The 12632-nt window shown below is 38.8% G+C and overlaps 1 protein-coding gene across 1 annotated transcript in view; it reads left to right on the top strand.

The window, feature by feature from the left end:
- The window catches only part of Lamb4 (laminin subunit beta 4), a 100982-nt gene that overhangs the window by 46598 nt on the left and 41752 nt on the right, over positions 1-12632 (top strand). Inside the window, exons 15-16 of the mRNA XM_078027833.1 lie at positions 1223-1338; positions 2295-2409. Of these exons, the coding sequence (XP_077883959.1) occupies positions 1223-1338; positions 2295-2409 (231 nt within the window). The remainder of the gene's footprint in view (positions 1-1222; positions 1339-2294; positions 2410-12632) is intronic.

The raw sequence follows: 12632 nt of genomic DNA, 5'->3' as shown, positions 1-12632 counted from the left end.
TTTCCATTGCAGCCTTGCTAGGATAGGTTCATCCTAAAACAATTTGGCACAAGTAAAACATCTGGAAAGTATTAGAGACAAAAGGGTTTCCTAAAGATATTGAAGCATAAAACCATGTGCTCACATGCTTCATCCATAGAGAGAAGCTAACATTGGAGCTGTATGTTTGGGGACCAGGTTTAAGGAAGTAGTGGCTGAATGTTTGTACAAGAACAATAAACAACTAAAATAACACAAATTCTGCCCTCCTGGGACTTTTAAAGTCAATATATGTGCTGAGATTTAGACTGAGAAGGGATGAAGCAGAAGCATTTATTTGCATTTAGGTCTTACCCTGCTACAAGAAAAAGACTAAAAACAGATAGATAGCCCCACACCCCGCCTGCTGCCATACTGCCTGCTCTCCACATCTCTTGATAAATATCTGAAATGCAATAAAAACAAAATTAGAAAAATGCTTGCTCTGGAACCATATTCCCTAACCTTTTATTTGGTAATATGAAGCTTACCAACCATCTCTCCAAAAAAAATATTTTATGTGACTAGAAAGAGGAATTGTCCCTCTGGGGACTACACTGTGGAGCTGCTCACTGTGCATCACATGATCACATCACTGACCCACTTTACAACTGTTGATAGAACATAATTCTTTACTTCCCACTTATAAATGAAAGCCATGGACTTGAATGAACTTTGACCCAGTGAGTATGAGCCACTAAAAAAGAAAAAGATGTTTTTATTCTTAGAACATATTCATTTATTTATAATACAACTCATTTTCTCCAAATTTTAAGACTTCCCAAATGAAACTAATTATTCTCTCTTGACACATAGTTAGATAGGATAGATATATGTCCTTTTATGAAGGACTCCAGATTGGTATTCTTTGTTCTGAGATCCAGGGACATGAGGAATGAACAAAATCCTTCTGAGACAGGGCATGAACATTAGACCTGTCAAGAAGGTTAGGGTTTTTCTAGGCTTGGGGGCAGTAACTATGGCTAAAAACAATGTTCTTGCAGTCTGGATCATAATATAGATACCAGAGAGCTGGGCCTGGAAGTAAGGTACTCAAATCCTTTTGACTCCAAAATTCTGTTTTCCAAGTGAGCTATGGATTGCAAATTCAATTCTATGAACTATCCATTAGGTATACCAGTGTGTGCACAAAATAATTTCCTAACTCCTCACTGTGACATGCTTTGATGTCATGCCTGTATAGTCTGCAGATGACTGGGCCATCCAGGTCATGTTTAACCCTTCTGGGGAGAGCAAGTACTGCACACACAAGACTCTACGGCAGGAGCCTCAGTCTTTCATCTTATCAGCAGCTGCCAGGTATGCTTGGGACCTGTCTTAGAATTTGATTCATATGTCAATAATATGTATTCAGATACTAAAAGGGGGAAGAGGGGCATTGAAGGAGACCATAGCACTTATTAAGTACTTACTGTGTGCTGCACTGTGCTTTTTATTTAATATCACATTTAATCTTTTTTAATATTTAATTTTTCAGTTGTAGTTAGACACAATACCTTTATTTTATTCATTTATTTATTTTTATGTGGTTCTGAGAATCAAACCCAGGGCCTCACCCATGTTAGGCAAGTTCTCTACCACTGAGCCACAACTGAATGAGGTAGATCATGTCCTCGTTTGATGAAGAAAAATTGAGAATACTTAAAGGACTTTTTTAACTTTTATCTCTAGTGTTGCAAAACCAGGATCCCAGCCCATATAGATATCCTGGCCCTAAACTTAAATGTTCCTTTTCTACTCTCCAGATGGCTTTGAAATGTGAGAAAGTGAAATGCTGTCAGAATAAGAGTAGAATATTCAGTTGAGTACTCTCCATAGCTGAGCTTCTACAAAAAAGCTACTAATTTTTTTTTTTTTTGGTACCAGGGATTTAACCTAATCCTTGAGTCACATCTCTAGCCCTTTTTTCCTAATTTTTATTTTGAGACAGGGTCTCACTGAGTTGCTTAAAGCTTCACTAAGTTGCTGAGCCTGGCTTCAAACATGCTATCCTCTTGCCTCAGCCTCCCAAGTGCCTGGGATTACAAGCATGCACCAATGTACCTAGCAAAGCTACTAATTTTGAGGCCATGGAGCATCTAAGTGTGCATATACCATCCAGGCAGCCCACCGGTGCTGGTATAGACCTAGATCTTGTTTTAGCCCACGGTGGAGCCCTCTTCCAGCTCAAGTGCAATGCTACCAAATACTGTGGCCACATAAGTGATATAATGGTATTTCTGTCACTGAAGTTTGCTTTGTTTCTCTTAATCCAGAATCATGCTGCTTCCCACACCCATCTGTTTAGAACCAGATATACAGTATTCCATCGACGTCTATTTTTTTCAACCTTTGGAGTCCCACACTCATTCTCACATCCTGGTTGATTCTGTAAGTATCTCAGAGCTTTATGGATGCCTTCTTCTCAGCTGAGGGCCAATATAATTCTACCTTTCGACCAATGATATGTCTCTTGAAAAAAATATAAGTGTTTCTGTTTAATTACAAGAGTCACCTAATAGCCATTGGGAACCGTTTATAACGGCATGACCCAGTAATGGTTTGAAGTGTGTTGCAAATTAAGCTATTTAATCTTCACAGCACCCTTATGAGGTGGGTGCTGTCATTATTTCACAGATGGGAGAACTGAGGCACAGTGTCTACAGCGCTGATATGTAAGGAGTTAGGAACGGGAGCTTATCTGTTTTAGGAACAGTGCATAATGCTCTGAGTGACCTCTCTCAGCATCTTTCCCATAGAGCTGAACCATAGGTGTTCCTTCCAAACCTCTTATCTGCACCGTCCTTCCAACACAGGCTGGCCACTAGCCAGAGTTTGGGCATTGAGTAAATTTATTTAATTTACTCATTACCCTACTTGTGGTCACATAAGTGGATTTTTCATGACTATGTATATATGATATATAATTTTAAAATAGATTTCTACTTTATCTTTTCATGGTTCTTGAAATAATTTACCAAATTCTTTTCTGGAAGGAATGTTCCAATTAATTTTCAGTTTCATGTTTTACTTGAAAACTATGTCCCTACTGAGTTTTATGGGAACACACTCATGCCCATTTGTTTGTGTATTATCTGTCGTTGATTCAAACTAAAACTTCAAATAAGAGTTGAGGAGTTGCACAGAAACCTTCTGGCTCACAAAGCCAAATATGTTCACTGTTACCCCTTTACAGGTAGTTTCTAGGCCCCTGATTTAGTGTAATATATATTTATGTCATGTAAATTAAGCCTTCAAAGTTCAAATATTTAACCATCAAACATTTAAAGTTTAAATCCTGGAACTTTATCATATATGCTTATATAGAATTCAGTATGGGCATGTTTATCTTAGATTTTATTAAATAAGTTTCACCTATCACTAACATCAAACAGGCATAGTTTTGGGCTTATTTAGCCAAATATAGGATTGCAAGGTTTGAGCCAAGAAAGGAAGAAAGGAAGGATGGAAGGGAGAGTATATTCAGTTAAATTTGAATTTCAGAAGAACAATTAAGTTTTCATATAAATATGTCCCTCATATTTATATGTTTTCATATAAATATTGTCCTCAAATGTTGCATAAGACATTTGTGAAAAATTATTCATTGTTGTTATGGTTAAGATATGAGGTGTCCCCAAAAAACTCATGTGAGAGACAATGCAAGAAAGTTTAGAAGTGAAATAATTGAGTTATGAGAGTCTTAACCTAATTGTTTCATTAATCCTCTTATAGGAATTCACTGGGTGGTAACTATAGGCAGTGAGGATGTGGTTGGAGGAGTGGTCCCCTGGGGGTGTGTTCTTGGGTTTATATTTTGTCTGTGGTGAAGGGAGTCCCCCACCCATCTCTGTCTCTGTCTCTCTCCCACTCCCACCCTTCTTCCTGGTGGTCATGTCCTGAGCTGTTTTTCTCCATCATACTCTTCCACCATGATATCCTGCCTTATCTTGGGTCCTGAGGAATAGAGTTGGTCATATATGAACTGAGACCTCTAAAACTGTGAGCCCAAAATCAACTTTTCCTCCTTGTCTTGTCAGGTCTTTTGGTCATGGCAGGGAAAAAAAAACTGACAAAACAGTTATTTCTCTGAAATTCAATTTAAACTGGGTAATACTGGCAACCTTAACCAAGGTGGCCTAACCCCACATCTGGAGGGCTATGTAATAGTTGAGGTGAGGTTCTACCACATTACAATAGAAATGAAGTAGAAAGTAGAAACAGGGTTTTGAATGGGAAACTCAAACTATCATGCTTTCCCTACCCATACAATTTATCTTCTCTGCTGAGGCGCTTTAATGGAACTGTGCTTATGAACCAACCTATGAATTACAAAAGGAAGAAAATCATATCTAACAAGTTTGATTCAGGGACAAAAAATGCTAAAAGTTGGGAACCCAGACAGAGCAAATAAAGATAAAGGATACAGGGATCCCTAGATCACTAAGGATATGATGATGATGATGATGATGATGATGATGATGATGACAAAACTTGAATTTATAATAGCCAAGATAGTCCTCATTTTAAACCCATATTCTAAATATTTCTAAATTTTATAAATTCCAAAGGTTATTACTTGATGCTATATTAAATATATCCATCCAAATTATCTCTTTGCTAAACGTATACACACCAGGCACTGTGTAAAATATGGGTTTTGCCTTCAAAGAAATCTCAATTTGATACAGAAGACAAACATGTAAATAAAATTATTGCAGTAATGTTTGATAAGTATAAGTGGGTGATTTGAAATTAATTTTAAAACATCCATTTGATCAGCTTTCAAGCAATCATTATCTTATATATATGAAAAACCCTGAAACATAAATAAAAATTAGAACAGCAATATCATCTTGGATAACCATCAGAAATCTCAGAAGAGGCCCTGGATTCCTGTTTTAGACACTATTCCCTAAGAGCAGGGTCTCAGATGCCCTGAGACAGGGTCTTGAATATATGTAATTTATTGAGGGCATGTTCCCAGGAAAAGAGGAATAAGAGAAATAAGAGAGGTTAGGGAAAGGAACCAAGAAAGGATGTGATCTCCACTGAGGGTGCTTCAATCTGGTCCCACAGGTTTGAATTGCACCAAAGAATTAAATCCACCTGGAGGCAATGTGGTGTTCCTAAATGTGCCCAAGTCATTGGCTACAGGCTCACCCGTGTCACCACCACCTGCCCTCCAATGAGTACATAAATTCCAGGACAAGATGGCTGACTCCTATTTTCTGAAGAAGACTGTTATGGTCTTTAGGAGCCAATGCCATAGCAGCTGAAGGATACATACACTAGCCCAAAAGGATCTAGATGGGACCTCAGTGTGCACTCTAGGCCCTGACAGGATGGCCAGCTAAAGAAAGACATTGTACATTTCATTATTACAAATTAACATCTTAATGCTACATTACCAATTTTGCTACTCTGGAAAATACACAACCAGTTGGGACTGAGTCATTTCAAAGTTCATTCTTCCCCTTAGATTATCATTGGCATCTAAGACCAGAGTACATACCAAGAAGACCAAAGGCAACCTCTGTTCTACTCTGGGTGCGCTTCGGCACAAATGCCTTTTGTCTGGCAGACATAGTAAGACAGTTGAGATTTGTTTTCAGTTGCTCAGATTACATGATATGTGCTTCCATAAAACTGTGTTTGGAGTCAAAAGTATATTAGGCATTCTAGAATATAAAACTGCCATTCTTCTTTTTAAATCCTGGAGCAGACTACACTGGTAAACATAAAGTCTTTTGAAGTTTCTAGGAAAAGAAGTGAGTCATGGCATTACAAAATCCTATAGCTGACAGAGACTCTTGTCATCTGGTCCATCAGCCTGGTTTCAGGAACAGCCAACTCTAAACTGTTCCAGACTGATAGCTATTAATAGTCTCTGGACAGCTACCCTTATCCCCAGTTTTGTACCAACTACCTGTCTCCTGACTCTCTTCCTACCTGTTTTTGTTTTTAAATGTTTAGTTACCCTTGTATCAACTTAAATATAAAATAGTAGAAATATAAATATACTTGTTTATGGAACATAGTTTTATGAAGCACTTACTATAAATTAGACATGATGTTACGCACGGGTGCGGACAAGACATATACCATCCCTGCCACCCGAGGCTCACTCCATAAAAGGGACATGTAGACAAGCAGACAACAACAGAATATATGAGAGGTCCTTGGAGTCATAGTGGGTTACTGGCCTGAAAAGCTCAGTATGACTCATCAAATGGTTCTCAACCTTCTTTAATCCAACCTACTGATGTTTTGAACAGCTTTCTATTATTATAACCAAGTACCTGAGATAAGCAACTTACAAAGAAAAAAGGTTTATTAGGGCTCATGGTTTTGGTTGGTTGGCTCTGTTGCTTTGGGGCCTGTGGCAAAGCAGCAGATCCTGGTGGGGAGCATTCATGGGTATTCAATGGAACATTTGAAACTTGTGGATAACATCAGAACATTTTCCGTTTTATGAGAATGTCTAGTATTTATGACCCCCATGCACTAAATGCCCTTAACACACCATACTCAACCACTATGATGATGAAAACCACTCTGAATTTCCAGATGTCCCCAGTGGGAGGTACCTCCCATAGTGAGAATTACTGGGCTGCCAGGCTGGGCATGGGGTAGCAGAATGAGGAAAATAAGTTTAGATTTTTTTTTTTTTCCCAGAGGCAGTGGAAGCCACTGAAAAGTTTATAAGGAGGGGATTATCTGAACAAAGCACATTTAAAAGGATCACTGTGACTGTGGTTATGGTTTGGATAGGTGCTGTTCTCCCAAAAGTTCATGTGTGAGACAATGTAAGAATGTTCAGAGGAGAAGTGATTGGATTACGTGAGAGTTGAGCCTTGACTGGTGGATTAATTCACTTGACTGGATTAACTGGGAGGTGACTATAGACAAGCAGGGTGTGGGGAAGAAGTAGGTCACTGCGGGTATTCCTTTGGGGTTTATAATTTATCCCTGGTGAGTGAAGCTCCGTCTCTGCTTCCTGGTGGCCCTGGCCTGTTCTGCTTTCCTCTGCCATACCCTTCTGCCATGATGTTCTGCCTCATCCAGAGCTAGAGTCTGCTGGCCTTGGACTAGACCTCTGAAACTGTGAGCAAAAATAAACTTTTCCTCTTCTAAGTTGTTCTTGTCAGGTCTTTTGGTCACAGTGATGAGAAGCTTACTGAAACAGCTAGAATGCAGAAAGTTGTTGGGAGGTGGCAGGAATGGAAACTGGGACATCTGTTGGGCTGCCACTCTCGTTAGCTAGGGAAGTGGGAGGGAATGGAGAACAGCAAATGCATCCGAGATGCCTTTAAGAGGTGGAACTGAGCAAGCTTTTGATTTAGGTGATGTGGGTGGGACACAGGTGGTGGTGGGGTTTGTTGACAGAAAGGGAACAGATGTCAAAATGACCTTGTTCCCTCCACTGAGAGCTTGGCAGATGCGGTGGGTGGCATTACTTAGCAACAGCAGACTCAGAAAGGAGAAATGGTTTCAGGTGTCTGGTTTGTGGTGCTGTGGGGCAACCAATAGGCAATTGGATCAGTGCAGATCTGCACATGTGGAGTCTCATTGAGGCAGATGCAGGAGCCATAGATTCCAATGCCGACAGCCTAGAGGTGGCACCGAGAAAGCTGGAATGGAGTGAGAACGGGCTAATGAGAGAACCCTGAGGATCCCCAGCATTAAGGGGTGAGGAGAGGCATTGTATTAGCTGGTAAAGAAAGCAGAGGGGTGGCAAGAACATTGTTCAGGAAGTCTGTCCAAGAATCAAGGGCCAGAGACAGGGCAGTGGTAGGAGGAATAACTGAGATCAAGGAGGTGGATGTACAGATGGGAGAGATGTGGACACATTTAATGTCAGCTGAAAGGAAGAGACGGAAGCAAGAAAGTGTGAGGCAGAGTTTCCCGATGGTGGCAGAGATGGCAATGGGACATCTCCTCGTAGAAAACGCCTCTCCCTTTGTCAGCAATTGGAGATGTGGAAGGTGGTGATATTCCAAGCTGGAGTCTGGGAGGCAGGAAGGAGAATTCAAGGTCTATTTTCTCTGTAAAATAAGAAGAATAAGAGGGGACAGTATCCGCCAAGAGTGCAGAAGAACCAGGCTAGCGAGTCAAGGAGCAGGGACACCCTGATACACATCCAAGGTTGAGAGCCCACCCACAGGTGTGGCCAACAGCAACTGGGGAAAGGCTGGAGAAGGTTGAAGTAAAGGGCGGTGGAAATTGGTTTCAGTATGAACAAAGCAAAGAGGAGACCAGGGGATGCCACCCAGTCCTGTCGAATTTGACCCACTGAATGAAAACCTATTTTCAATATTGTTTTTAACACCAAGTGTTCAAAATGACCACCTTGATGTGGTCAACACACTCTCTACTTTTTCATCCAAAGCCATTAATACACATTTTAAATAGTATTAGGTAAAACAAAGAATTTTAAAAGATAAATAGTATTAGGTCATACAAACTTTTCTCAGAACATGTAACATAATAGCCTTTCTTCACATAGATATTTTTTTTTAATTTTTTTATTTTTTATTGGTTGTTCACAACATTACAAAGCTCTTGACATATCATATTTCATACATTAGATTGAAGTGGGTTATGAACTCCCAATTTTACCCCAAATGCAGTTTGCAGAATCACGTCGGTTACACATCCACAATTTTACATAATGCCCAATTAGTAATTGTTGTATTCTGCTACCTTTCCTATCCCCTACTATCCCCCCTCCCCTCCCCTCCCATCTTCTCTCTCTACCCCATCTACTGTAATTCATTTCTCTCCTTGTTTATTTTCCCATTCCCCTCACAACCTCTTATATGTAATTTTGTATAGCAATGAGGGTCTCCCTTCATTTCCATGCAATTTCCCTTTACTCTTCCTTTCCCTCCCATCTAATGACTCTGTTTAATGTTAGTCTTTTCTTCCTGCTCTTCCTCCTTGCTCTGTTCATAGTTGCTCTCATTATATCAAAGAAGACATTTGGTATTTGTTTTTTAGGGATTGACTAGCTTCACTAAGTATAATCTGCTCTAGTGCCATCCATTTCCCTGCAAATTCTATGATTTTGTCATTTTTTATTGCTGCATAGTACTCCATTGTGTATAGATGCCACATTTTTTTTATCCATTCATCTATTGAAGGGCATCTGGGTTGGTTCCACAGTCTAGCTATTGTGAATTGTGCTGCTATGAACATCGATGTGGCAGCATCCCTGTAGCATGCTCTTTTAAGGTCTTCAGGGAATAGCCCGAGAAGGGCAATAGCAGGGTCAAATGGTGGTTCCATTCCCAGCTTTCCCAGGAATCTCCAAACTGCTTTCCAAATTGGCTGCACCAATTTGCAGTCCCACCAGCAATGTACAAGAGTACCCTTTTCTCCACATCCTCGCCAGCACTTGTTGTTGTTTGACTTCATAATGGCTGCCAATCTTACTGGAGTGAGATGGTATCTTAGGGTGGTTTTGATTTGCATTTCTCTGACTGCTAGAGATAGTGAGCATTTTTTCATGTACTTGTTGATTGATTGTATGTCCTCCTCTGAGAAGTGTCTGTTCAGATCCTTGGCCCACTTGTTGATTGGGTTATTTGTTATCTTATTGTCTAATTTTTTGAGTTCTTTGTATACTCTGGATATTAGGGCTCTGTCTGAAGTGTGAGGAGTAAAAATTTGTTCCCAGGATGTAGGCTCCCTATTTACCTCTCTTATTGTTTCTCTTGCTGAGAAAAAACTTTTTAGTTTAAGTAAGTCCCATTTGTTGATTCTTGTTATTAACTCTTGTGCTATGGGTGTCCTATTAAGGAATTTGGAGCCTGATCCCACAATATGTAGATCGGAGCCAACTTTTTCTTCTATCAGACGCAGAGTCTCTGATTTGATATCAAGCTCCTTGATCCATTTAGAGTTAACTTTTGTGCATGGCGAGAGGAAGGGATTCAGTTTCATTTTTTTGCATATGGATTTCCAGTTTTCCCAACACCATTTGTTGAAGATGCTATCCTTCCTCCATTGCATGCTTTTAGCCCCTTTATCAAATATAAGATAGTTGTAACTTTGTGGATTAGTCTCTGTGTCCTCTATTCTATACCATTTGTCCACTCGCCTGTTTTGGTACCAGTACCATGCTGTTTTTGTCACTATTGCTCTGTAATATAGTTTGAAATCTGGTATCGCTATACCGCCTGATTCACACTTCCTGCTTAAAATTGCTTTTGCTATTCTGGGTCTTTTATTTTTCCATATGAATTTCATGATTGCTTTATCTATTCCTACAAGAAATGCCATTGGGATTTTGATTGGCATTGCATTAAACCTATAGAGAACTTTTGGTAATATCGCCATTTTGATAATGTTAGTTCTGCCTATCCATGAACAGGGTATATTTTTCCATCTTCTAAGATCTTCTTCTACTTCTCTTTTTAGGGTTCTGTAGTTTTCATTGTATAAATCTTTCACCTCTTTTGTTAGGTTGATTCCCAAGTATTTTATTTTTTTGGAGGATATTGTTAATGGAGTGTTTTTCCTCATTTCCGTTTCAGAAGTTTTGTCACTGATATACAGAAATGCCTTTGATTTATGCGTGTTGATTTTATATCCTGCCACTTTGCTGAATTCATTTATTAGTTCTAGTAGTTTCTTTGTAGACCCTTTTGGGTCTTCTAAGTATAGAATCATGTCATCTGCAAATAGTGATAATTTAAGTTCTTCTTTTCCTATTTTTATGCCTTTAATTTCTTTCGTCTGTCTAATTGCTCTGGCCAGTGTTTCGAGAACTATATTGAATAGAAGTGGTGATAGAGGGCATCCCTGTCTTGTTCCAGATTTTAGAGGGAATGCCTTCAACTTTTGTCCATTCAGAATGATGCTAGCCTGAGGCTTAGCATAGATAGCTTTTACAATGTCAAGGTACGTTCCTGTTATCCCTAGTTTTTCAAGTGTTTTGAACATAAAGGGATGCTGTACTTTGTCGAATGCTTTCTCTGCGTCTATTGAGATGATCATATGGTTCTTATCTTTAAGTCTATTGATGTGGTGAATAACATTTATTGATTTCCGTATATTGAACCATCCTTGCATCCCAGGGATGAATCCTACTTGATCATGGTGCACAATTTTTTTGATGTGTTTTTGTATTCGATTCGCCAGAATTTTATTGAGGATTTTTGCATCCAGGTTCATTAGAGATATTGGTCTGTAGTTTTCTTTCTTTGAGGTGTCTTTGTCTGGTTTCGGAATCAGGGTGATGTTGGCCTCATAGAATGAATTTGGAAGAGCTCCCTCTTTTTCTATTTCCTGAAATAACTTGAAAAGTATTGGTATTAATTCTTCTTTAAAGGTTTTGTAAAACTCCGCTGTATACCCATCCAGTCCTGGGCTTTTCTTGGTTGGTAGTCTTTTGATGGCTTCTTCAATTTCATCCATTGATATTGGTCTGTTCAAATTGTGTGTATCCTCCTGACTCAGTCTGGGCAAATCATATGACTTAAGAAATTTATCGATGTCTTCACTATCTTCTATTTTATTGGAATATAGGTTTTCAAAATAATTTCTAATTGTCTTCTGTATTTCTGTAGCATCTGTTGTGATGTTGCCTTTTTCATCCCGTATGTTAGTAATTTGAGTTCTCTCTCTTCTTCTCTTTGTTAGCATGGCTAAAGGTCTGTCGATCTTATTTATTTTTTCAAAGAACCAACTTTTAGTTTTGTTAATTTTTTCAATAGTTTCTTTTGTTTCAATTTCATTAATTTCCGCTCTGATTTTAATTATTTCTTGCCTTCTGCCTCATTTGCTGTTGTTTTGCTCTTCCTTTTTCTAGGGCTTTGAGATGAAGTGTGAGCTCATTTATTTGTTGGTTTTTTCTTTTTTTGAGGAATGACCACCAGGCGATGAATTTTCCTCTTAAAACTGCTTTCATTGTGTCCCATAGATTCCGATATGTTGTGTCTGTATTCTCATTTATCTCTAAGAATTTTTTGATTTCCTCCTTTATGTCTTCTGTAACCCATTGATCATTCAGTAACATATTGTTCATTTTCCATGTGATGTAGGATTTTTCCTTCCTTCTTTTATCATTGATTTCCAGTTTCATTCCATTATGATCAGATAAAATGCATGGTATTATCTCCACCCCTTTATATTTACTGAGGGTTGCCCTGTGGCATAATATATGGTCTATTTTTGAGAAGGATCCATGTGCTGCTGAGAAAAAAGTATATCCATTTGATGATGGTTGATATATTCTATATATGTCAGTTAAGTCTAGGTTATTGATTGTGGTATTGAGTTCTATAGTTTCCTTATTCAACTTTTGTTTGGAGGATCTGTCCAATGGTGAGAGAGGTGTGTTGAAGTCACCCATAATTATTGTGTTGTGGTCTATTTGATTCTTGAACTTGAGGAGAATTTGTTTTATGAATGTCGCAGCGCCATTATTTGGTGCATAAATATTGATAATTGTTATGTCTTGTTGGTGAATGGTTCCTTTCAACAGTATATAATGTCCTTCTTTATCCCTTTTGATTAACTTAGTCTTGAAGTCGATTTTATTCGATATGAGGATGGCCACCCCTGCTTGCTTACGAGGACCATGTGCGTGGTATATTTTTTCCCAT

Source organism: Ictidomys tridecemlineatus, chromosome 2 (assembly GCF_052094955.1).
Source record: "Ictidomys tridecemlineatus isolate mIctTri1 chromosome 2, mIctTri1.hap1, whole genome shotgun sequence".
Taxonomy (NCBI): domain Eukaryota; kingdom Metazoa; phylum Chordata; class Mammalia; order Rodentia; family Sciuridae; genus Ictidomys; species Ictidomys tridecemlineatus.
The sequence above is the reverse complement of the archived record's forward strand: the minus strand, read 5'-3'. Positions and strand labels throughout refer to the sequence as shown.